The sequence below is a fragment of the Convolutriloba macropyga genome, chromosome 15, assembly GCF_964194025.1.
Source record: "Convolutriloba macropyga chromosome 15, txConMacr16.3, whole genome shotgun sequence".
Classification (NCBI taxonomy): Eukaryota; Metazoa; Xenacoelomorpha; order Acoela; family Convolutidae; genus Convolutriloba; species Convolutriloba macropyga.
The window spans coordinates 13,873,366-13,901,035 of NC_134482.1; the positions used below are offsets into that span (position 1 = coordinate 13,873,366).

General features: G+C 36.8%; 1 protein-coding gene across 1 annotated transcript in view; it reads left to right on the forward strand.

Moving 5' to 3' along the window:
• The window catches only part of LOC142354451 (uncharacterized), a 33,486-nt gene extending 19,061 nt beyond the window's left edge, over window positions 1-14,425 (forward strand). The window contains exons 5-8 of the mRNA XM_075406749.1: window positions 4,357-4,589; window positions 10,172-10,295; window positions 12,347-12,512; window positions 13,445-14,425. Coding sequence (XP_075262864.1) covers window positions 4,357-4,589; window positions 10,172-10,295; window positions 12,347-12,512; window positions 13,445-14,088 — 1,167 coding nt within the window. The 3' untranslated portion in view covers window positions 14,089-14,425. The remainder of the gene's footprint in view (window positions 1-4,356; window positions 4,590-10,171; window positions 10,296-12,346; window positions 12,513-13,444) is intronic.
• The last annotated feature ends 13,245 nt before the right edge of the window (window positions 14,426-27,670 follow it).

The following is a 27,670-nucleotide window of genomic DNA, read 5'->3' on the forward strand; positions in this document are numbered from 1 at the left end:
ATTACCTTCCGTTATATAAACAATGAGGTGTTTTTTTCGTGCTATTTTTTGCTTTCCAACTTTTGGATCATAATGGATGAAAAATGTATCTGAACCGTTTTTGTTTTTGTCGTTCAAGTAATTGATTAATAGCCGCGGTCAGCCTCTCAAATGGCTATTATTTGGTCGCTCTCCTTTTTTAACTGGCCTTTTGATCACGTTTTTCTTTTTACATAAGTCATTTCTAACTTACCTCGCTCACTGTTTCAACTGAGGGGATTCTAAATTCTTTCACGCATGGAATTACGCCATGTAGTGAATACGTGAATATCGAAAGAGCAAAATCTAAAGAAACGGGATAAACCGATAAAGCTCGGTCATTAAGACGGAAAGCATTAGGTTATTAAAGTTCATTAGAGCGATTGATAGCTGATATTAGTATTAAGCTTAATACCCTTCAGTTTAGAAGCTGAAGCAAGCATGAGTTCGGAATTTAACTGAAACTGCAAACTGAGTTAGAACAATTTTTGAAACTTAGGAAAAAAATTTTGTCGATTTCTATCTCTTTTTAATGGCCGCCCTCATCTTCTCAGCCGGCTATTATAGCGCTCCTAATTTTTTTTTACTTCGTTAAACTTTTTTTCGCTTTACCCATTTTGCCGCTTTTTCGACATTTTGCGTGAAATCTGTGACTTCTCTGGGCTAGTTTCACTCTTCTGTCATTCTGCTCAAAGTCCTTTTAAACAGCAGCTGCTCAGCAAAGCAATTCAAAATGAAGGGAGTCAGTATAAAAAAGTCAGAAATTGAAACGGGATAAACCCATAAAGCCCATTTTGAGATGCCCGGTACTTGAACTTTGTTCTCATAAGTTTTAGTTACTATCTGCAATGCTTATTGGTATTGATACTAGACCCTGTAGCCTCTCACTGAGAGACAGGAGTAGGTTCAATTACGAAATGACATCAAAATAAATCGCACTTAAAAATGTTTTTATTCAGAAATCAATTTTTGTTGATATTTTCTTTTCTTTCAATCCCAATAGAGTTATGGGAACCAACGGCGGCTATTTTCCGGCAATCTGCCGGGTATGTTTTCTTTTTCTGTTCCAATCCCGATGTGCGTCTAGCGCATCAACGGCGGCAATTTTCCGGAAATCTGCAGGGTATGTTTTCTTTTTCTGCTCCAATCCCGATGTGCGTCTAGCGCATCAACGGCGGCAATTTTCCGGAAATCTGCCGGCTGTGTTTATATAGTCATCATCAGAATCGCTCTTCTTCTTTGATTTAGTATTAAAACTAAGAGAACTCCACCTTTTGTAGCGTTTCCACTTTGCTGTCTATCATAGCGAAAGGCAGTATATTTTTGATTGTAGATGTCCTGAAGTCTGTGGTCCTTTTCACACTTGAGCCAAGTTTTTGTTAGGCCAACAATTGTATTATCAGATTTTTGTTTCAACGAGTACTTGCTAAAGATCTCGTTGATCTTGGATTGCTGCTTTTCAGCATGTTCTGCATTCTCGATCTGATTATTTGGAATCGAGTTTTGATTAATTGCTCTCGAACGATGTTCATAGCAACTATATTAGTCATGTCTTTTTAATGAGACTTTTTGCTTGACCGATTTTTTGTCGACCAATTTGACTTTTTGTCCTCAAAAACGGAATAAACAGATAACGCCCGGATGGCACTAAGAGCTCTTAGAGCCTGACGCCTTAAACCAGTCAAAAGTAATTCACCAAAACTGTTTTCAAGACAAATTTATGGATAGTGCTATGGGCAGTTCTTATTCTGAAAACTTTGACCCCCTCAGTCAACCACCTTTACGAAGCATGGCACAAGGCATACGAAGCATGGCACAAGGCATACGAAGCATGGCACAAGGCATTACGATGCATGGCACAAGGCATAAAATCAGTCTATGCATTACGAAATAGCGTTCCGGAAAGCTTCAAAAAATGATTAATTCTCTTTTAGTGACCTGCAATATCCAGCAGTTCTTTTGTGCTCAGTACCTGAGAATCTTATATCAACTCGCAAAAAGCAATTAAACTGGGCTTTCAATGCTTGCTACAATCGTGGAAAGCTTGATTCATCTCACGCTCTTAAACTGATCAATAACATGTTACCTGTTCGAATGTGAATACAATATAGGGTTGCACTATACACTAGACAATTTTTCAATTATAGAAAGCTAGCATTTAAAAATATTTCTGGCATTCCATTGCCAACGGCCAAGTTTTTTTCACAATCGGACGAGAAAATTGCTAGAACTAAATACCTTGAACCAGGGGTGATCAATAGTGGTGTAAGATATCATAATGTAATTTTGAGGGCGAATGAAACCTTGTCAAGATGTTCTGCAACTGCCAAAAAATAAAGCTGACTTTTTAGAAAAATTTAAGAAGGAACCATGCCAAATGCAGTTCGGCCAATTAACATGGCTTGAATTTAAATTTAGTTTATGATGTTTGCTGTTCCTACCGATCTATATTTTAATCTATTTATCTATCTACCTATTCAATTATTCGGTGTTCATAATTCGAAAATGACTTTTTCTGATTATTTACGTATTACATACACTACCTGCATTATGTATTTTATATATCATTTCAGGAATTAACGTGTTCGTTTTTTAGTCACCCCCTCCCACCCCCCCCCCCAACAGCGCACCCCCCATGCCAGCATCTCTCCCAAGCTGGGTACTACCAAAGCCAGCCTGTCGTTTGAGAGCAATTCACCCGATGTTAGGTCGTTAGTCGGTTATGTTCTGATTATTTTGTGTCAAGTTCAAATTTCATTTTACTCAGCCTTTCATTTGCAGTTTTAAGCTGTGTTCACTCTAGCCTTTCTACTTGTAGCTCCTGATTTTATTTATGCTACCGCTCTGACAACTTCAACTGCATTGACTGAATCTGTTGTGTATGCTTCAAGGCCGCCACTTCCTGAGCATCTTCCTGATGAAAGAGCAGTTTTCCTTGCGCTGTCAAATGTCCGAGACCTAGACTGACTAATGCAATCCTTTTAAACAGCAGCTGCTCAGCAAAGCAATTCAAAATGAAGGGAGTCAGTATAAAAAAGTCAGAAATTGAAACGGGATAAACCCATAAAGCCCATTTTGAGATGCCCGGTACTTGAACTTTGTTCTCATAAGTTTTAGTTACTATCTGCAATGCTTATTGGTATTGATACTAGACCCTGTAGCCTCTCACTGAGAGACAGGAGTAGGTTCAATTACGAAATGACATCAAAATAAATCGCACTTAAAAATGTTTTTATTCAGAAATCAATTTTTGTTGATATTTTCTTTTCTTTCAATCCCAATAGAGTTATGGGAACCAACGGCGGCTATTTTCCGGCAATCTGCCGGGTATGTTTTCTTTTTCTGTTCCAATCCCGATGTGCGTCTAGCGCATCAACGGCGGCAATTTTCCGGAAATCTGCAGGGTATGTTTTCTTTTTCTGCTCCAATCCCGATGTGCGTCTAGCGCATCAACGGCGGCAATTTTCCGGAAATCTGCCGGCTGTGTTTATATAGTCATCATCAGAATCGCTCTTCTTCTTTGATTTAGTATTAAAACTAAGAGAACTCCACCTTTTGTAGCGTTTCCACTTTGCTGTCTATCATAGCGAAAGGCAGTATATTTTTGATTGTAGATGTCCTGAAGTCTGTGGTCCTTTTCACACTTGAGCCAGGTTTTTGTTAGCATTTAAAAATAGCATTTAGAATTGTGGTGCGAGAATAGCAGTTATTTACGTATTACATACACTACCTGCATTATGTATTTTATATATCATTTCAGGAATTAACGTGTTCGTTTTTTAGTAACCCCCTCCCACCCCCCCCCCCCCAACAGCGCACCCCCCATGCCAGCATCTCTCCCAAGCTGGGTACTACCAAAGCCAGCCTGTCGTTTGAGAGCAATTCACCCGATGTTAGGTCGTTAGTCGGTTATGTTCTGATTATTTTGTGTCAAGTTCAAATTTCATTTTACTCAGCCTTTCATTTGCAGTTTTAAGCTGTGTTCACTCTAGCCTTTCTACTTGTAGCTCTTGATTTGATTTATGCTAACGCTCTGACAACTTCAACTGCATTGACTGAATCTGCTGTGTATGCTTCAAGGCCGCCACTTCCTGAGCATCTTTCTGATGAAAGAGCAGTTTTCCTTGCGCTGTCAAATGTCCGAGTCCTAGACTTGACTAATGCAATCAGGAGGACTGCATATAATGTGATATTGCAGCATTCTGCCATTAAGTGTTCCACTAGAAAGCAAAGCGAGGGCCCGCGAGTTGGATGTAAAATCCTATGCATACAATTTAACAATTCACATTTGGCAAATGCTTATAAACACTAGTAATGTGAAATGTTTGTTTTCTTCAGAGGGAGAGGAAGAAAACAGTTGATTGGTTCAAGTGTTGTGGCGCGACGAAGAAATCGATGATCTCGGCACTCTCTAGTTTTCGCAAAGCATCATTAAACCACAAAATGAATGCTAATGAACTAATTAAAGATAAATACGTTGAAGGAAAGGTGGTTGTCAAAGGCTCAAAGGATGGCATTCGAATCTGGAACTGGTTCAGAAATATTTGCGATTCAATTGGACTCGAGAGATCGTAAGTTTTTATGCTTTTATGTTAATAGATAGCTGAGAGGCTATCATCGGTCACATTTCAAACTTCAATGTCATTTTCAAGAAAAACTATTTGATTATGTGCTCTCAAACAAAGTTTGTAGCACTAATATTAGTCTTGTGGTTTTTTAATAGCCGCACAGCGATAGCTGGGGCTATTATTGGCCTTCTCTTGGTTTTTTTTACAATTCAAAGAATTTGAATTGTATTGGGGCGCTGTCTTTTTTTTAAGATCCGTTCACACATTTTCATGATTTTTAAAGTCAAATCGGAGTAGTGATTTTGGTCATGCCGAAACAGGAAGTGGAGCGAAAAAGCGAGTGGTTATGCGGCGTGAAATTTTTTCGCTCTAAATTTAAAGTAGAGTGAGAGAACGGTCTTTGAACAAAAATTCGCTTTCTCGCTAGTGGTTTTTTGTTCACATGCGGCAATTTCACTTTGATTTTTACAGTGTTTTCAATTTTTTGTATCGTATTTTTTTGGAAATGGTTTTCCCAATCCATTCATAGTCCGTTCCTGGTCTAGTTTTCTGTTTAGTCAATGAAAATTCTATGAATTGTGTGTCAGGACTTGTCCTGCTATGTATTTTTATTTAGTCGTCATGATTTTTGTTACGACCATATGACGTCACAGCCACTTTTTGTTCATTCGTTCATGCAATTTTAACTGAATTGCATGTGTGACGTCATTTTTCGCTCTTAGTGGAGCGAGTTTTTTTGTTCATGCGCGTGATTAAATTTTTGGTCACACTTGACTTACCTCACTCTTCCTCACTTTGAAATTGACTTTTATTTACTTTAATTGAAAGAGATAAGGTCAAATGGGTGTGTGTCTCTCTAAATGAAGGTTTTTTGAGAACAGCTAATAGAGGCAGCAATAACTTATACAGATTTTTAATCAAAATATAACAGATCAGCCTTCAATGAAAAGACGAATTTTTTTAGTCTGTCTGTTTTACTGTTTTTTAGACTGCCGATCTACGAATCTATTGCGGCTATTTTCTGGCAATCTGCCAGCTATGTTTATGCAATTTTTCGCTTGACAATTTTTTCTCTGACACATTTCACTTTTCGTTCTCAAAAACGAGATTAACAGGTAGCGCTCGGAGGGATTAAGTGGCCGACCAACTCACTTAGGGCCTTTGGCCATACTAGTCTCTGAGTATTTTAATCACCGAAACTGTGAGGAGACATTTTCCGGGTGTAAGGGGGCTGTTCTTAGTCTTAAAAGTTTGACCCCCTTAGTCACCTCCCCCCCCCCCCCTAATGCTAGCATCCCTAAGCCCCGGCTAGCTTCTAACAAAGTCAATCGTTCTGAGAGAGCAATTCGCTCGACTTTAGTCGGTAATGTTTTTAGCTGTGAAGCTGTAAGTTGAGCGTAGTTATGTTGCGATACTCTTGTATTGAGGAGCTGTCTTTTTTACGACTCGAAGAGGAGTATTGGTTTTTTGCCTTTTGTAACTAGAAGTACTATTTGTTCAGGCGGCGTGTTTACATAAAAGCGAAAGTGAGTAAAATTTCCATGTGAACTAATTATCTTAGCGTGAGAAATTTTTTGTTCATACGCTGCGTGTAGTGAATGATTTTCCTACTGAAATTCTTATTACAACTATTTCTTGAATCAAACTCCTCTGTTTAATAACCACCTTAAGCCTCTCAAGGGCTCATTTTTAGGCACTCTCCTTTTTAATAGCCTCGTCAGCGATTCCAGCCTGCTATTATTGCGGTCTAATATAAAAGCGGTTGATTCACAAAAGCGTTGTAGCTTAGTGGTTAGGGTCTGACTGCGATCCTTGAGGTTGCGAGTTCGAACCCGCAGGAGGTCCCAGTTTTGCGCCCATAAAAAGATTTCTAAGCTACAACCCTAAATTAAATCCCCCCGACTGTCGTTCGAGAGCAGTTCATCCGAGGGTAGTCGGTTTATGTTTAATAGCCGCGTCAGCAATTCCAGGCGGCTATTATTGCGCTCCTACTTTTTTAAATTCAAAGAATTTGAATTGTGTTGGGGCGCTGTCCTTTTTTAAGATCTGTTCACACATTTTTATGATTTTTGAAGACAAATTGGAGGAGTAATTTTGTTCACGCCGAAACAGGAAGTGGAGCGAGTGGTTTTGCGGCCTTAATTTTTTTTGCTCTAAATTCAAAGTAGAGTGAGAAAACCGTGTTTGAACAAAAATTTGCTTTCTCGCTAGTGGTTTTTTGCTCTCATGCGGCAATTTCACTTTGATTTTTACTGTTTTTTCAAGTTTTTGGATCGGATTTTTTGCTAAATGGTTTCCTAGGTTTCCTAATCCATTCATAGTCCATTCTAGCTCTAGTTTTCTGCTTAGTCAATGAAAATTCTTTGAATTGTACGTCAGGACTTGTCCTGCTATGTTTTTAACTTCGTCTAGCAGATTTTTGTTTTATCTTACCCTGACTTCTTGAAGTTGACTTAACTCACTCAAAAATGACTTCTGAACTCACTTAATGAACTTTAAGTTTTATGAACATTTACTAGTTTAAGATCAATAGTGTGCATCTAAGTAGTGCCAAACTTATATGCCCTAATTCTTGAGTGTGAGTCTTGAGTTTTTGATTTCAAAAATCAATTTTGAAGAAGTTCTTAGGGCTGTTTCCTTATAGACCGTATGCGTATCATAAAAATGAGAGTACGTATCTAACCCAAAAAGTGTAGCGGTCTACTAAAGTACTTTTGGTCAGTCTGCCTATCTTGTTTCTTTAGTTGTTCCAATTCATGGAGGCCACAAGCGTCTATCGCGGCTACTTTCCGGCATTCTGCCGGCTATGTTTAAAATTCGAAGGATTTAGATTGTATCGATACAATTTTTTTTAAGATCTCTTCACTTTTTTCAACTTTATGATGTCATTGAGAAGTCAAATTATAGCGTCGTTTTCAGTGACGCCGGAGTACTATAGGCAGAGAAAAGGGAGTAGTTTTCAAGCGTATTTTTTACGGTGCTTTTAAAGAAATGTAAAACTAGTGCTCTAATAGTTTTCGGTTTTTGAAAGCGAATTTTTTAACGTGCTGCAATATGACTTAGTATCCCTCGATGTTTTTTAAGGGTTTCAAAAGGTGTTACACGTGTTCTAATATTTTTAACTTGTTTTTTGGAGTCATCAAAGCCTAATTAGTGGTTTATATGACTCAGTCACTGTTTGTTTGAATGGAATATCAGATTTTTTGAGTTTTGCCCCGTTTCAAAGTTCTTCGTGTTTCTAAGTCTCAGTGATGGTTAATCGTTTTGGCCCACTATTGGGGCTCAAAAAAGATATATGATAATTTAGCTTGACATCCAAAGGTTTTGCATTGCTCTCGAAATGTGTTGAAGCAATTATTGTAAACGTGTAAGTTTTTGCTTGACGTTTTCTAGAACATTCTTTCGATTTCACTGCTCGATTGAGTTTTTCACGTTTGAGTTTCTAATTTTTCTGAGCCTCATCAATTGTGATAGGAAATTTAGTGTAATAATAATAGTTTTCAGAAATTAATAGTTTTCACAAATAGTTTTCAGAAATTAAGTGTAATAAAATAAAACGATTTCAGGAAATGACGGTACATAGACCATGGAGCATAGAGGTTAATGTTTGCGCCTCTTATCCTGGAGGTCGCAGGTTCAAACCCTTACCTAGTCAAAAGTTTTTTATCAAAGTTTTCTCTACCCTATACCCATCTTCTAAATTGTTTGCCTAGCCTGTTGTCCGAGAGCTTTTCGGCCGATGTTAGTCAATTTATGTTCAATATTTCGTCACAAATTGTTTTCAAAAAATATCATCGTTCTTTTGCATTTCTTTTGTTGTTTTTATCAATTAGCCTCGTTACTGACACTTCTTATTGTTTGCTAACAAGGTATGAATGGATCTATTTAATGGTTTGAGTTCATGTTTTGCGTATTTAATTCGTCGTCTTCATCGATGATTCTTGCTACCATTGACTTTTTCAATTTCAGTGACTTATGTTTTGCAGTTAAATTTGTGTGCGTGACGTTATTTGTTCTGCTTTTAGGTCAATTGCGTGACTTACCTCACTCAAAACATTATTTCTGAACTCACTTAATGAACTTTAAGTTTTAATGAACATTTACTAGTTTAAGATCCATAATGCGCATCCAAGTAGTGTCAGACGTATATGCCCTAATTCCTGGGTATTAGAGTCTAAAGTCTGGTGGTCTATCAAAGGACTGGTGGCCAATCTGTCTGTCTTATTTCCTCAGTTGTTTCAATTCCATGGAAGGTCACAAACGTCTATCGTGGCTTTTTCCCGGCACTCTTAATTAGTGTTTTTCATGACTTCGAATTTATTTGTTTTGAAAAACTATTAGCAATTTTTTGGCGTTTTGTATTGTTGTCTTAACATTCAATCTTGACTTAGATAGCATTTGTTTTCTTGGTAAAATTTTGAATCTTGTCTACGTTTGCTTTTTTTCTCACCTTTTAACCTAACTGAGATGCTAATAATATTTTTCTAATTCTAAAATTATTACTTATTATTAGATCTGCTCACAAATTTTTGTTTATAGTTTTTGCGTTTATCGTTCTGTGACGCCACTACTCGTCAAATTGTTCATTCTCGTTTTTGCCAATTTTCTGTTTTGCCTGACAATTTTTTTCTAGAACATTCTTTTGTCCGCTTGACCTTTAGATTTTGTTGAGGGATTTGAATTGCTGGCATTCAGAAATTAATTTTGTTGCTGAAATAAAACCAACTGTATGCGACGATCGTACATAATCGGTGTAGCGTACTTAGTAATGTCAAAGAATCTCATCTGAGAGATCGAGGGTTCCAACCCATCGCTAGTCAGAAGTTTTGCACCATAAAATTTTTTAAGCCTATAGTTAAATTGTTTGCCTCTCCAGTAGTTTGAGATTCTTGTCCGACGTTAATTGGTTCAGGATCTCTTTTTCTGTTTCAGTCCCGATGTGCATCAAGCGGGTCAAAACTGGCTATTTCCTGGCAGTTTGTCGGCTCTATTTTTGACGTCCCTATTCTATGGACACAGATAAATGTTTTCCGGTTTTTGTTAATTTTCTTTAGGCAAGAATCTTTTATCTCAGCGCAACGTCTCTGCTCAAAAACTTCCTATCAGCACTTGCTTAATTGGAATCTATGTCGATAAACGAAATCAGAAGTGGAAACGGAATAATCCCATAAAGCCTACTTTTAGATGTCCGTTACTTTTTTTTACCTAGCCTTTGTTTCCAGTTCTAATGCTTATTGATATTGATGTTAATCCTTCTATACACTAATATAAAAACAGACGTAAACCTTACTACCAAAATAAATGAAGCTGATTTGATATTCGTACTTTTGATATTCTGGTGGAAGAGAACAGTCAATCTCATTTTCTTAGTCCAATGCCAATTGGGATTACCGAATTCAATCGCAGATATTTTCCGGCAGCCTGATGGGTATGTTTAAATTTGAGCCGCCTGTGTCCAAAATTTTCATGAAGTTGTCTGCTAAGCTTTACGGTTCAAGAATTTAAACGGATCTTGATCTAGAGTGTTGTTTTTATACTTATGACTATAAAATACAAAACTGACTATAATATTTTATTTATTATAGTGGAAGTGAGAGCACCAGGGATACAGTTGTGTCTAAAGAGAACTTCGGTCAGTTGATTTACGACGGATTTCACTTTGGCATTTATTCCAAAGAAGAATCCGAAGCTGCCCTGGCATCCTTTCCAGTTGGTATTTTTCATCGTATTACTGATTATTTGAAGAATTTTTAATAGCCGCGGTCATCCTCTCAGCGGCTGTTTTTTAGGCGCTCTCTTTTTACAATCCAAAGAATTTGGATTGTATTGGCGCGCTGTCTTTTTTTAAAATGCCGCACTTTTTCTGATGACTTTTTAGCTTTCGAAACGGGATAAACTTATAACTCGGCGGGCATTAAGTTGCAATTGAGGCCCTAAGTGGACTGTAGTAGTCTTTCAAGTGTTTAAAGTGCTGAAGTTGCTAGCAGCGTCTAAGTTCAAGGTGAAAAGTCCCTTTCTGAAGTTTGTCCTGTTCTTCATGCTTTTTTGAAATTGTCCTGTTTTTCATGCCTTTTTGTCTGTTTTTTTTTAGTTTTTTTCCTAAACGAGTGTTGAATTGACATTGGTTAAAGCTCCTAGTAGTCTTCCCCCAGCTAGAAATATTTTTCAGCATTTTTTGGTAATCCAAACTTAATTACAATAATTTGTTGAGATTTTTGCAATTTTTTTAAGTTTTTCAGAATTTTTTGGCATTTTTCATGTTTTTCTATCATAAGGGGTCAAAGAGTCTATTTTACGAGCTTGAAAGTGGGTTAATTAGTAGTCTTATGTGACAACAAATTTAATTTGATGATTTTAATGTAGGAGGAATTTTAGCAAGTTTTTGCTTAAAGTTGCTATTTTTTTCATGTTTTTTGAACGTTTTTGTCAGTTTTGGAGTTTTTAATTGCTCTCAAACAAAGTTTGTAGCAATTACAATTAGTCCTATTGGCCTTCTTAAATGCGATTTTGTGTCCGACCCTTTTGACTTTTCGTCCTCAAAAACATGATAAACAGGTAGCGCCCAGCGGTCATTAATTGCTCTTAGAGCCCTTCAGCTCTCTAGTCTCCAAGTAGGCTATTCACAGAAACAGTTTTGGAGACTTACTTGTGGTGCGAAGCGCGGTTCTTAAAGGTTGAAACCCTTCCTCACTTGCCCTATAATTTATTTATTATTTTGATTTTTCCAAGGATGAATTGGTCTTGATGACCGACATGTGAATTTTTTGTTAGTAAGAAAAGGCAAATTTGCAATCATATAGTTTTTAAAGATTTTTTGTCATTTTTAATGTTCGTGAACTCAAGTCGTCAATAAAGATTTTTGACGTTGTTGCTAGTTTCATGCGCAGAAGAAAAGAATTACCACTTTGGTTTTGAAGAAGGTGACATCAGAAATTCGAAGCGAAGCTGCAGCACTTCTGATAAAGAACGGTATTTAACATATTTGTTCTTGAATTGTTTCCATTTTGAATGACGTTGTTTCTTCTAAATTTGTGAAACAGTTTTTCCCTCTGATTCGAAATAATCATTTGGTTTACTGGTCGGTTGGTTGACTGCTTAGTCTTTCATTTAATTCTTTAGATTGTTTTTCAGACTTGTCATGCTATGTTTTGTAATTCGCTTTACCTTTTGATCACGTTTTTCGTTTTACATAAGTCATGATTTTCACGCTCGACTTATGACATACTTCACTCGAATTCGAACTGCATTGATTTTAATTTCTTGCATGCATTGAATTACGCAATATTGTGAATACGGCCAAAGTAAAAAGAGCAGGATCAAAAGAAACAAGATAAGAATATAAAGCCTGGTCATTAAGTCATAGAGCATTAGATTATTAAAGTTCATTAAAGCGATTGCTAGCTGGCATTATGCTCAATCGCTCAAACCGAATATGCAGAATTTGCACACCGAAAAAAATGACACTTAGAAAAAAAACTGTGAGTTTCTATCTCTTTTTTTCTTTTTCAATCCCGATGTGTGTCAAGCGGGTCAACAGCGGCTATTTTTCGGCAATTTGTCGGCTATATTTTTTTTATAATTTGACCCACATATTTCCTGATTCATTATCGTACATTATCCCCCAGTACGGCAAATAATATACACCTACTTAGTTGAGAGGGGTACAAACGTTTTAACAGTATTAAAGGGATAGTTAACCAATCGAAACGACCAGCAAATGGGCATATTGTTAAAAAAAGTTACGTTTCTTTTTGTTTCAGCCTGGAACAGCCTTGATTCGGTTCAGCACATCTCGGCTCGGCTGTGTGAATATTGTGAGTGTTGGGGAAGGCACAAAATTCCACCATTATTCTTTTGGAGTGGAGAATAAGAAAAGTGTCTTGATTAGAATCCTCAAAGAACTCCTGCATAATCACTGTTATAGAGGTACCAGTTCAGCTAACCGTACCTTTACGTAACACTTAGGTCATTTTTGGGTTTTCGTTACTTCGCTGAGTAGTGAGACTATATTTTCAGAGCTGCGAAGCTGTAAGCTAAGCGGAAATATATTGGGGTGTCCCTGGTTTTTTTAACTACCCGAAGAGGAGTATTCGTTTTCCTGAGGTTTTTTAAAACCGAAAGTACTCTTGTTCTATTGGAGTTTTGATCTAAACGCGATAGTAAAATGATTTTGTGAACTGATTTTCTTCTGAGCGCGAAAATTTTTTGATCATGTGCCGCGCTAAGTGAATTACTTTCCAACCTTGAAAAGTGTTTTTTAAAGAACGGCTGCACATTGATAACCGTTTTCTTCCATTTGGCTCAATTTTCTTGCTTATTAAGAGCTGCCCTTAGTTTTTCAGAGACTCTTTTGTGCTCCAATTTTTAAAATGCAAAGTATTTAGATTGTATCGATGTGCTGCCTTTTTATTTAGATCTGTTCACACTTTTTGCGGCTTCTGTACGTCATTGAGAAGTCAAGTTAGAGTGATGATTTTAATCACGCTGGAGTACCAAAGGGAGTGAAAATTAGAGTTAGTTTGAGGCGTGAATTTTTATTCAAAGTACATTTAAAGTTGATTGAGAAATCGGTGTATAAACAAATTTTCGATTTTTAAAAAGAAAATTTTTTCTCACGTGCGGTAATTTGACTTATTTGTTCAGTTTTTCTGTTCTTGAGTACTGTTAAAATGATAGCACGTGTTTCTAATTTTGCCTATTCAATTGCTTGAATTAATCAGCGGGCACTTAATGCATTTTTATGACTTTGACACTATTTGTTGTCGTAATATATTGGTCAATATTTGACTTTTGCCCATTTTCTATAAATTAGAGGTCGTTTAAGAGCAATTCGTCCGACGCTAATGTTTGCATTTCAGTGTTGAGGAGAGTTAGAGATTCATACCCGGAAGTTGTTGAAGTAGAACAGTTGAAAGAGTACTGTGATGTGAAGTCGGAAAGCGAGTATAGCAGTGGTGACTATCAGGACGGATTCACTGGCATGAGTGAATTGACTGCCCGACTTGGTCGTATGAGCATGAGTGAAAGAACAATAAATTCACCCTCCAGTATGTCTTGCACCAGTAGCGTACTCTCTGTTAACCCAAACGATGCTTGCGGTACTGCAGGTCCAGTAAATCATTCTGTAAACCATCTAATTGGGACCATGGGTAAGGAAATGCCCGTTTTCGACTCTTTCGATGTTGATGACGTTCTTGCCAACGCTGACATTCCACAAACAGGAGCACCAATCAATTTTGGAGGGAATAATCCTCAGTTTGATGACTTGTCGAATGCAGCTTTTTCTGGAAATCAGGGTTATGTATTTGCCCAAGGTGAAGAAAATATGCCATTTTTACACGAAGGGAGCGTTCCTTCCATCAGTACCATCTTGAGTCCGAGCAGTGACAACAGTTCCTTGTCGCCACAAGGATCCAATACTTATGATGGTTCGCCCTCGAGCAATGAAGGTCAATACCAAAGTGCGAACCCACCATACAAAGTTCACCCCTCCCATTTTTAAATTTCTCAGCAACAGGAAAAATTTCCACGGGTGTTCATGGGTAAATTTCTGGAAATCTGAGATGTTAGGAATCAATTATAGCGTAATCTGCCGGTGACTCAATCTGCCACTTTGCATTCTAACAGCAACTCTGTTGCTGTTGTAATATTAAGCCAAAACTGATTGAAAACACAAAAACTTCACTTAATTCTGTGCTTCTTTAAGTTCGTGCTTGTAATTTCTTCTATCCTGCTTTAAATGTAGAACCGTTGAGGTTAAACTTTGCAATTTTAGTACTTGATTGTTTGCTCTAACAATGTCCTCTGTCATCTATCTACCAATGAAAGGTTTTAATCAACTCTTGTTGCGATAAAAAATAGTTGCTTAAGTGAGCAATTAGGGGTGAATATTACCACATGAATTTTATCGACTTCTCCGAAGTTGAACAGCAATGAATTATCAGCTGTGCTGTTGTTTTGTTGTTAATTGCTCTCGAACAAAGTTTGAAGCAATTATTGTAATCGTGAGTCTTTTTCATGTGAAGTTTTTACTCGAAGCTTTAGAGCTTATGTTATAGAAAATTCTTTTACTTCTCGGGTGACTTTTTCACGCTTCTTTTCTTCATTTTGAGTGATTGCAGTTGCTCGCATTCTTGAAATGAAGTTTGTTGCTAATATAAAAGCGGTTGACTCACAAAGGCGTTGTAGCTTAGAGGATAGGGTCTGACTGCTATCCTTGAGGTTGCGAGTTCGAACCCACAGGAGGTCCCAGTTTTTGCACCCATAATAAATTTCTAGGCTACACCCCTAAATTAAATTGCCCCCCGTTCGAGAGCAGTTCATCCGAGGGTAGTCGGTTTGTTTGTTGTTTTTGTTTTAGTGGGTTACACACTCTTCTGGTCACCTTGTCTGGTTTTTATATTGAGCAGTAATAAAGATGTAAATAGTTTATTAATAGCCGCACAGCGATAGCTGGGGCTATTATTGGCCTTCTCTTGGTTTTTTACAATTCAAAGAATTTGAATTGTATTGGGGCGCTGTCTTTTTTAATAGCCGCACAGCGATAGCTGAGGCTATTATTGGCCTTCTCTTGGTTTTTTTTTATTTCGTCGTCATGATTTTTGTTACGACCATATGACGTCACAGCCATTTTTTGTTCATTCGTTCATGCAATTTCAACTGAATTGCATGTGTGACGTCATTTTTCGCTCTTAGTGGAGCGAGTTTTTTTGTTCATGCGCGTGATTAAATTTTTGGTCACACTTGACTTACCTCACTCTCAAAAATGACTTCCTCACTTTGAAATTGACTTTTATTTAGTTTAATTCAAAGAGATAAGGTCAAATGGGTGTGTATCACTCTAAATGAAGGTTATTTGAGATCAGCTAATAGAGGCAGCAATAACTTATACAGATTTTTAATCAAAATATAACAGATCAGCCTTCACTGAAAAGACAAATTTTTTTGGTCTGTCTTTTTTACTGTTTTTTTAGACTGCCTATCTACGAATCTATTGCGGCTATTTTCTGGCAATCTGCCAGCTATGTTTTTTAAGATCTGTTCACACATTTTCATGATTTTTGAAGTCAAATTGGAGTAGTGATTTTGGTCACGCCGAAACAGTGAGAAAACGGTGTTGGAACAAAAATTCGCTTTCTCGCTAGTGGTTTTTTGTTCACATGCGGCAATTTCACTTTGATTTTTACTGTTTTTTTCGGTTTTTGGGTCGGATTTTTTTCTAAATGGTTTTCCCAATCAATTCATAGTCCGTTCTAGGTCTAGTTTTCTGTTTAGTCAATGAAATTTCTTTGAATTGTACGTCAGGACTTGTCCTGCTATGTTTTTTATTTCGTCGTCATGATTTTTGTTGCAACCATATGACGTCACAGCCACTTTTTGTTCATTCGTTCATGCAATTTGAACTGAATTGCATGCGTGACGTCATATTTCGCTCTTAGTGTGATTAAATTTTTGGTCACACTTGACTTACCGCTCTCAAAAATGACCTCCTCACTTTGAAATTGACTTCTATTTATTTTAATTCAAAGAGATAAGGTCAAATGGGTGCGTGTCACTCTAAATGAAGGTTATTTGAGATCAGCTAAATGAGGCAGCAATAACTTATACAGATTTTTCATCGAAATATAACAGATCAGCCTTCAATGAAAAGACGATTTTTTTTGGTCTGTCTTTTTTACTGTTTTAGACTGCCGATCTACGAGTCCATTGCGGCTATTTTCTGGCAATCTGCCAGCTATGTTTGCCTTTGCACAAAGGTAATTGGTGTGTCGAATTAACTCCAAAATTGCTTTGACGTTACTTTCATAAAATAGAATTTTTGTTTAGTTTCACTGCTTTTCATCCCCGATTGATTTAACCTCCGCCCATATTTTAACCGTATCGTTTACGCCTCTATTCCAACGCGCCGATTCCCCCTCCCCCATCTCTTTCTCTCTCATCAAATCGATGGGTATCAATCCCTAAACTTACCCAAACCTTACGTATCTGTTATAAGTGCTCTCAGTCGAAGTTTTGTAGCCGATATGTTAATCCTGCTGGTCTTTTGTACTACCAATTTTTCGTCTGATCGGTTTTTTTCGTCTGACCCTTTGACGCTTTGTCCTCAAAAATGGCATTAAGTTCTCTTTGAGCCTTACGACTCACTGGTCTCTTAAGTATGCAGTTTACTGAAACTGTCTTAGAGACATAAAATCATATGAAGAGCGGTGTTTAGATTGACCTCCACCCACTAGACCCCAGTTTCAGTTGGTCTTGTTTTGTGAAAGCAGCCATTTTTATCAAAGCGAAGCTGTTCATATGAAAAATAGTTTTTTTGCAACAAGTAAATTAAAATTATAGCCATATGGTTAAATATACTTGAAACAAACAATAATTCAAATCTTTCAAGCAAAAACCATCAATCAATTTTCTCAAAGAATCACGTATAATTTTCTTCTGATTGTTTTCTTCCTAAAAATAAAATAACTTTTAAAAGCTCCTACGTTACTATTCAAAGGAATTTTTTCATGATGTGAGAGCAAGAAATCATTCAACGTTTTCTTAAAGGTATTTAATAGCCGCCCTCATCTTCTCAGCCGGCTATTATTGCGCTCATATTTTTTTTTACTTCGTCAAACTTTTTTTCGCTTTACCATTTTGCCGCTTTTTCGACATTTTGCGTGAACTCTTTTTGACTTCTCTAGGCTAGTTTCTCTCTTCTCTCATTCTGCTAAAAGTGAGTTTGAACATCAGTTGCTAAGCAAAGCAATTCAAAATGAACAGAGTCAGTATAAAAATTGAAGTCAGAAGTAGAAACGGGATAAACCCATAAAGCCCAATTTTAGATGCCCGCTATTTGAACGTCGTTCCTATAAGTCTTAGTTACCACCTCTAATGCTTATTGGTGTTGATAGTAGCCCCTGTAGCCTCTCTCTAAGAAACAGAAGTATGTTCAACTACGAAATGCCATCAAAATAAATCGGACTTAAAAAATATTTTTGTACAAAAATCTTTTTTTTTCAATATATTCTATTCGTTCAATCCCAATCATGCTTATTGGAATCAACGGCGGCTATTTTCCGGCAATCTGCCGGGTATGTTTTCATTTTTTGCCAACCGAAGTCATTGTAGTAATTTGGTGCTCGCTTTAAACTGAACGTAGTAATTGATTCTGAGACAAATTGTCTCTGCAAATATCAATGATCATTTCAATTTAATTGTGCCGTACTATCAATTATTTGAACACTGCTTTCATTAAACAATTAGTCTAAACAAATTTGCAACTTAGTTGTGGTTGACCATAAGGACAACCCACACCTTGATAAAAAATGACATTTTTGTAGCTATTTTAGTTTGAAGTATAATTAGGAAAATAAACGCTTTTCCATTAATGGCATAAACTAACCACGCTGAGTTGATTTCTACCAATACCATAAATGAGTGTTGTCTTAAATAGCGTAAAATTGTTTTTCATTCTTGTAAATCTGCGTTTATTTTTGTATGCTTTAGAAGCTTCTGTTGAAGTAATATATTAGTAATGCTTTAGATAGATATTGTCCTAACTGTTGAACAATTATATCACACTAGTTTTTGCTGAAGTTAGATTTAAGTGGAAATAGCTATCAGTTTTAGAAATAGTAGTAGAGGGTCTTGTTTCTCCACCTCTTCTGGACACAGAGGTAGGTTGGATTCATGATCTCATCTAGATTTCCGCTCTATCCGAGCATAGATGTCGTTCCAAAAGAAGAACAATTAGAATAACTTCCGCTCTATCCGAGCATAGACATGTTTCCAAAGCAGATCAAATAGAATATCTTCTTTCTTCTCCAATAATATACATGATCCCAAATTAGAACAATTAACATAACTTCCGCCCTAACCAATGTTTTTCACCGAATGTCTTCTGCTCTAACCGAGCCTCAAAACTGTAAGTATTCTGCTCTAACCGAGCATTCAATCGGAGGACAAGCTTCTGCTCTAACCGAGCATTTTCACAACTACTGAGTTAAAATCTGATAAAACCGAGCCTAAAAACTAAGTATTCTGCTCTAACCGAGCATTTAATCGAACGTCAAACTTCTGCTCTAACCGAGCAATTCTCACAACTGCTGAATTAAAATCTGATAAAACCATGCTTGCTTTAAAAATGCCACTTTTAATCTGCTTGAAAGCATACCGAAAATCAGACGCCAACTCCCGAATATCTTGCGGATTTGGATGCACTCCATCCGACGAAATATGTCGATATCGAAACTTTTTATGTTAAATGAAAGGAATCCGATGATCGCGTGCAACATCCCGGTAGCAGTCATTTACTTTCTTAATGACTTTCCATTTGTCTTTTCGGTTAATTAGTGCCATAATCGTTACTTTAAACTTATAGAACTTGAGTTTTTCAACAAGATAATACATCTCATCTGATGTTTCGACAGGTCCCATCAGTGGTTTATTACGTTTATCGAACAGGTTGTTTGTACCAGCCATGACAACTACATTTCTTACACCAAATGATTTCATATTTTCAATTACGCGATCGCTGCAGAGTGTTGAGATGCAGCCTCCTGGGCAAGATATAGTAATTGCGTTTTCAACAAACACGCCATACACAAGCGATGATCCTAAGATACAATTTTGAAACAATCGTTGACTTTTCTCTGGAAGGGTTAATTTGCGGTACGGTTTACTCAATTCGACGACTGTACAGCGTCGTTTCATTAAATTACATTTGATTTCGTTTATTCTGGACCTCCGAACAATTTTGTTTTCCATCTCTCTGAAAGACGCATTCAGTAAGAACTCGAGAAAAGAAACGTTTTTAACCCTTTCCTGAACAATGTATGATCAGCTATGCAACGTAGGTGTGAGGGCAGAGCGTTCCACTTCTTTGGGCCAAGAAAAGAGAAAGCTCGTGAACCGTAAGAGTTTTTGATTTTTAGCAACTTCAGTTTCCATTTGTTTTCAGAGCGAGTTTGGTTATATTTGTACTGTAAAATCACTAGACTTTTCAAATAAAGTGGCACATTAAGGTTAAACACAATTTTGTGAACATATGTCAAAATTTTGAAATCGATTCGCTGAGCAACAGGCAGCCAGTGCAGGTTGTATCTGAATTCTCGACAAGACTCATATTTTCGAGGGTTAAAAATGAATCGGCAAGCGGCATTCTGTACTCTCTGCAATTTTGTTATTTCTTTGATGTTTAAACCCGCTAATATAGCACTGCAGTAGTCAAGCCTAGAGATGATTAGATTTTGTACAGCAATTTTTCGTGACTCTAAAGAAAGATAATGTTTTATTCTATAGAGTTTCCTGAGTTCATTGTAGCAAGAGCTCGTGATTTTGTTGACATACTTTTCGAAACTCAAGTGCTGATCAAGATTAACACCGAGTGAAACCAAATTGCTACTGATATTCAAGACAAAATTGTCCAGTTTTAGCGTTGTGATATTTGGACGTTTCTTTTTAGTAGACAATAACTTTCAGTTTTGTCCGGATTAACTTTGAGTTGCAAAGCTGTAAAAGCTCCGAACAATTCTTTTACTTGTAACCTCAGCGTTTCAATAAGTGGCTCTTCGTCCTCCATTTCGATTGTGGTGTACAAAACTGTGTCATCGGCGTACATTTGGTACCGTAGGTTACATTGTTTGATAAGATCACCAATTGGGGTTGTATACATCGAGAAAATCATCGGTCCGAGAATGGAGCCCTGAGGTACTCCGTAGAAAACTTCAGTCTCTGAAGAAAATGATTTCCGTATTTGAGTTTGTTGTTTTCTTTCAGTTAAGTAAGACATGATCCACTGTTTACATTTTCCTGTTATTTTGAAGCGCTCTTCCAAAATTTTCCCAAAATTAGCGAAATCCAGAGTGTCAAACGCTGCACTTAGGTCAAGGCCAATTACTAAAAGGTACTTTCCTTGGTCAAGCTCTACATAAAGGTCGTTTATGGTCTTGAGGAGACAACTTTCTGTAGAATGGAAACGTCGGTATGCTGATTGCTGTGGGTCAAACAGGCAATTTTGATCTAGATGTGTCCGTAGTTGGCCGGCTGCAGTTCTCTCAAGAAGTTTAGAAAGGAAGGAAGAGTTTGCAATGGGCCTATAGCTTTTGGGATCTTCTGTGTCCAAAGATTGCTTTTTAAGTTTCGGCTTCACAAGGCATTTTTTAAAAATTTTAGGAAAAATGCCATTTTGAAAACTCATGTTTATCAAGAATAGAAAGAGCAATTTCCAGGATTTGTACAGCTGCTTGCAGAGCACAGTGGGCATGGAATCTAGTTCACAGTAGCTATTTGACATTTCAGTAAAAGCTTTGTCCAGCGCATTCAGATCCACGGGATTGAAAACACTCATTGGAATAACATGACTTGTGTGTATTGGTTTTAAAGAGATTAGTTTATCAACTGTTGTCGTGGTGGCGTTTTCAATAGAACTTTTGATTTTTGTTACCTTTTCCTCAAAGAAGGTATTGAATTTTTGTGCAATTTCAGCATCTGTTCCCCAACCAACAGGCAGTTTTTCTGTAGTTTTAACGCCCATAAGCATATTGAAGCTGCTGTACTTCTTTTTAAGATCGACATTTCGATTAACCTGCTCATCAAAAAATTCAGTTTTCTTTCGTTTGAACATCTCCTTGCATCTCCTGATTGCCGCCAGAAACTTTTCTTTACTTTGGTTGTCTGGATTTTTCTTATACTTTTTTTCGAGCTTTCTTCTGTCTCTCTTTAAATCTTGAAGCTCTCTGTCGAAGAAAGGACAAATAGCCAATTTGGAACTGCGCCTCTCGATTGGAATGGCTTCTTTTGCAGCAAAATCCATTGAATCAACAAGGAGTTCAGCAGCAGTATCTACACAGGTAAGGTGTCCATTCAGATCTAAGGACAACTCTACATCATTCGCAAGCTTATTTATATCGGCTTTCTTCCACGCTCTGAAAACAGTTTGCTTTACGCTATTTGAGGAAAGAACCTCATTGAAAAAGCAAAATTTGATGAGGTCGTGGTCACTGTAGTTTAAGTGTTGTTGTTCGATCTCAGAAAATAAATACGGTTCATTTGTTACCAATAGATCCAGAATATTTCCTGCACGATGAGTTGGTTTCTTCACTAGCTGTGTTAGGGAGGTTTCTTCGAAAAAGGAATTTAGGGCAGTGCTCTGAGGCATATTAAAATCACCAATTAAAAACAGGTCGCTCTCAATCGATAAGGGTTGAATGTTATTGCATAAAAACTCAAGAAACACTTTTGTGCTGCCTGACGGTGGCCTGTAGAGCAAGCAGAGTGATTACTTTCTTTGGAAAACAGAAAAAGGCAGCTTCAAGGTCTGACGTACTTGTATGCGAGAGAAGTGTAAGTTCGATTTTACGTTTGTAGATGACCGCTAATCCACCCCCTTGGGAGAAATAGAGAAATATACCCGGTAGATGTCCGAAAACGACTCAAAGTGGGGAAACTGACGTCACTAGCTTGCGTCACCAACTTAAACTGCAGCGTCAGTATCTATCTACACTGAACTCTGAAACAAACTTCTCTATAACCGATGGAAAATTTAAAGGGCTGTTCGAAACTTTCGACTAAACCTTGGCCACGCATCTATCTTGTAAAAGCCCATTAGTCTTCTTGCAATCGAGAAAACAGGTAGAAATTAAACTGTGGCGCAACATGAGATAACTTAGATCCTCAGACTGGTGTGCAGAGTACAGCGCCTCTAAGTGCACATCAAAATCAAGTAACAAAAAGGTACAAATACAAACCAATTTTAAAACTCCCAAACCCTACACATCCCTTATTAATTGCTCTCAAAATAGTTTGTAGCAATTATGTTAATCCTGCTGGATTTTTTGCGAGTGTTCGTACTAGCAACTTTTTCGTCTGTTCGTTTTTTGTCGGACCATTTGTTTCTTTGTCCACTTTTTTGTCGGAGCATTTGTTTCTTTGTCCACAAAACGCAATTTAAGTCTGTTGGAGCCTTACGTCTTACTAGACTGAGAGTGTGATTTACCGAAACTGTTTAAGAGACATTAAATCATATGAAGGGCGTTTTTAGAGTATAACCTCCTACCACTTCCCCGCACCCCCATTCCACGTCATTCAAGCCGTCACCCCGCCCGCATATCCACTCCATTAAGCTAAAAATAGCCGCCCTAATCCGCTTAAGCGTTCGTCAACACCTTAAAAATACGCGTCAGTATATATCTACATTGAACTCGGAAGCAAACTTCTCTAACAGGTTGAAACGTTGAAAGGTTTTTCAAAATTTTTGCCCAAAAGTCTTCCATTCGTGTAAAAAGGTAAAAAATACAATTGAAACATAGAAACAAAGAGATAAGTTTGATGCTCAGAACAGTATGCAGATTACAGCTCCTCAGAGGTCACACCAAGTTTGATGCTCAGTGGGGAAACTGACGTCACTAGCTTGCGTCACCAACTTAAACTGCAGCGTCAGTATCTATCTACACTGAACTCTGAAACAAACTTCTCTATAACCGATGGAAAATTTAAAGGGCTGTTCGAAACTTTCGACTAAACCTTGGCCACGCATCTATCTTGTAAAAGCCCATTAGTCTTCTTGCAATCGAGAAAACAGGTAGAAATTAAACTGTGGCGCAACATGAGATAACTTAGATCCTCAGACTGGTGTGCAGAGTACAGCGCCTCTAAGTGCACATCAAAATCAAGTAACAAAAAGGTACAAATACAAACCAATTTTAAAACTCCCAAACCCTACACATCCCTTATTAATTGCTCTCAAAATAGTTTGTAGCAATTATGTTAATCCTGCTGGATTTTTTGCGAGTGTTCGTACTAGCAACTTTTTCGTCTGTTCGTTTTTTGTCGAACCATTTGTTTCTTTGTCCACTTTTTTGTCGGAGCATTTGTTTCTTTGTCCACAAAACGCAATTTAAGTCTGTTGGAGCCTTACGTCTTACTAGACTGAGAGTGTGATTTACCGAAACTGTTTAAGAGACATTAAATCATATGAAGGGCGGTTTTTAGAGTATAACCTCCTACCACTTCCCCGCACCCCCATTCCACGTCATTCAAGCCGTCACCCCGCCCGCATATCCACTCCATTAAGCTAAAAATAGCCGCCCTAATCCGCTTAAGCGTTCGTCAACACCTTAAAAATAAGCGTCAGTATATATCTACATTGAACTCGGAAGCAAACTTCTCTAACAGGTTGAAACGTTGAAAGGTTTTTCAAAATTTTTGCCCAAAAGTCTTCCATTCGTGTAAAAAGGTAAAAAATACAATTGAAACATAGAAACAAAGAGATAAGTTTGATGCTCAGACCAGTATGCAGATTACAGCTCCTCAGAGGTCACACCAAACACAAGCCCCAAAAGATACAAAAACTAACTAATTTCAAAACTCACAAAAAGATTAGGCCAAGTCAAGAAAAAATCACCCAACTATCCGTGTACGCCTTCTCCGACAATAACAGTTAATTTCTAGATAAAAAATCTTTGATGGTACGGGATATGAACGTGAAAGATACTGAATAGAAGCCATAAATTAACACAAAGTTTTAAAATCTTATTAAATTTACAATTGATATTCTATCTCATACATAAATTTAATTCGGCTGCTCAATTCATTGCAAGGTCAAAAAAATGATCTGAATAGACTAAGCCCAAGAAAAAGGGAAAAGAAACTCAAAATTGTGCGGTATTTTGAAAAGTTTAAAACGTAATGAAAAATCACCCAATCTTAATTTTCAAGACAATTTGTGGCCTCGGTTGTAAAGTTCTAGAAAAAGGGAGAAAATAAAACCAGTAGATCGAAACGCAGTTTTAGAAAAGTTGCAGAGATAACCAAATTGATTTTAACTGATATCAATAAAGAGGCTCGGTAATGTATTTCCAATATAATGTTTCGACCTCGCGCACCTACAATTTTACTTAGTAGTAATCCAAAAGAGGTAGAGATACACCGCTTTCAAAAATTCAAGAAAAAATCACCCAACTATCCGTGTCAAGAAAAAGTCACGCAACTATCCGTGAAAAAATCACCCAACTATTCGTGTACGCCTCAAGAAAAAATCACAAGTCATGAAAAAATCACCCAACTATCCGTGTACGCCTCCTCCGACAATAACAGTTAATTTCTAGATAAAAAATCTTTGATGGTACGGGATTTGAACGTGAAAGATACTGAATAGAAGCCATAAATTAACACAAATTTTTAAAATCTCATTAAATTTACAATTGATGTTCTATCTCATACATAAATTTAATTGGGCTGCTCAATTCATTGCAAGGTCAAGAAAATGATCTGAATAGACCAAGCCCAAGAAAAAGGGAAAAGAAACTCAAAATTGTGCGGTATTTTGAAAATTTAAAAACGTAATGAAAAATCACCCAATCTAAATTTTCAAGACAATTTGTGGCCTCAGTTGTAAAGTTCTAGAAAAAGGGAGAAAATAAAACCAGTAGATCGAAAGGCATTTTTAGAAAAGTTGCAGAGATAACCAAATTGATTTTAACTGATATCAATAAAGAGGCTCGGTTATGTATTTCGAATATAATGTTTCGACCTCGCGCACCTACAATTTTACTTAGTAGTAATCCAAAAGAGGTAGAGATACACCGTTTTCAAAAATTCAAGAAAAAATCACCCAACTATCCGTGTCAAGAAAAAGTCACCCAACTATCCGTGAAAAAATCACCGAAATATCCGTGTACGCCTCACGATAAAATCACAAGTCAAGAAAAAATCACCCAACTATCCGTGTACGCCTCCTCCGACAATAACAGTTAATTTCTAGATAAAAAATCTTTGATGGTACGGGATTTGAACGTGAAAGATACTGAATAGAAGCCATAAATTGACACAAAGTTTTAAGATCTCATTAAATTTACAATTGATGTCCTATCTCATAATAAATTTAATTCGGCTGCTCAATTCATTGCAAGGTCAAGAGAATGATCTGAATAGACTAAGCCCAAGAAAAATGGAAACGAAACTCAAAGTTGTGCGGTTTTTGAAAAGTTTAAAACGTAATGAAAAATCACCCAATCTAAATTTTCAAGACAATTTGTGGCCTCAGTTGTAAATTTCTAGAAAAAGGGAGAAAATAAAACCAGTAGATCGAAACGCAGTTTTAGAAAAGTTGCAGAGATAACCAAATTGATTTTAACTGATATCAATAAAGAGGCTCGGTAATGTATTTCGAATATAATGTTTCGACCTCACGCACCTACAATTTTACTTAGTAGTAATCCAAAAGAGGTAGAGATACACCGTTTTCAAAAATTCAAGAAAAAATCACCCAACTATCCGTGTCAAGAAAAAGTCACCCAACTATCCGTGAAAAAATCACCGAAATATCCGTGTACGCCTCACGATAAAATCACAAGTCAAGAAAAAATCACCCAACTATCCGTGTACGCCTCCTCCGACAATAACAGTTAATTTCTAGATAAAAAATCTTTGATGGTACGGGATTTGAACGTGAAAGATACTGAATAGAAGCCATAAATTGACACAAAGTTTTAAGATCTCATTAAATTTACAATTGATGTCCTATCTCATAATAAATTTAATTCGGCTGCTCAATTCATTGCAAGGTCAAGAGAATGATCTGAATAGACTAAGCCCAAGAAAAATGGAAACGAAACTCAAAGTTGTGCGGTTTTTGAAAAGTTTAAAACGTAATGAAAAATCACCCAATCTAAATTTTCAAGACAATTTGTGGCCTCAGTTGTAAATTTCTAGAAAAAGGGAGAAAATAAAACCAGTAGATCGAAACGCAGTTTTAGAAAAGTTGCAGAGATAACCAAATTGATTTTAACTGATATCAATAAAGAGGCTCGGTAATGTATTTCGAATATAATGTTTCGACCTCACGCACCTACAATTTTACTTAGTAGTAATCCAAAAGAGGTAGAGATACACCGCTTTCAAAAATTCAAGTCTTGTTCAAAAATATGTTGTGTATGCAGTAAAAGGTTCCTTTAAAGCCAAATCGACTAGCCGGAAGAGTTATGGCATGTAGATAAGCAAAACTTTGACTGTTTTAGAAAAGATTGCATCCCAACAATTACAAAAGGTGGTGGTATTATAATGTACTTTCAAAAATTTTTAAAACCTCGTCTCCGCGATGATCTTAACAGCTTTCCGAATACAAATTTCGAAAGTTTAGGGGTTGATTTGAGCATACAAAAAAGAAATGCGTACTAAATTTATCATATTGTCCCAAAAAAAATTGTAAAGATGTTTTTGGAATAATTGGTCCTGCGAATTGATCTTGCTATGGCTGAAGGAAAATCTGTCATACTTGCCGGAGACTACAACTTAAACGTTTTTTGCAAAGCGCGACAAAAGTCTGCTGCAATCTGTTATTTCTCCATATGATTTTAAACAATCAAATATTGATACAGCTACAAAAATGACACACGCTTCTTCAACTCTTATCGATTACATCATACCAGACAATTATGAAACATGCGTAGTAGCAGATACATTTTTGAAAACTGATCATTTTGCAACCATCAAAGTTTTTAAATCTGTGAACCTAAAATCAGAAACAACAAAAAAAAATTCGACAAAAAAACTATTCAGCCATAGCGTTCCAAAATTTATTGAAAATTCAGACTGGAGACACTTTTACGGTGCAGTGACGGGAGATATGATGTTTTTAGAATTTCAAAGAGCTATGGAAAGAGCATTAGCACTACAAACTCAGCTCCAAATAAAGTCTGCTATATTAGAAAAGACAAACTAAAATTTTTGCTCCAAGAAAAATGGCTTTGCGAGAGAACAAGAAAACAGTTTTCAAGAATAAGCGATGATGAAACTAAAAACGATTTAATTCGTCAATAATGAAAACAACTTCTCTCAAATTTTATGGAGTTAAAAAGTGAAAAAGCCAGATGGAATTTAATTCAAGATCTGCGTAATAAAGAAAAGACTCCAAAAGAATTCAGTGTCTATTAAACAGTTTTGATAATAAGATAAGAAAGTCTATTGAAAATGGAAATCTTCTAAAACACAGTTTTTCTAGTCTAGGAGAATTCATTGCCTTGCGACAAACAAACACATATTCATTCCTCATAAAACTGCTCCGACAAAGTGTTTCAAGTTCCGATATATAACAACCAAGGAAA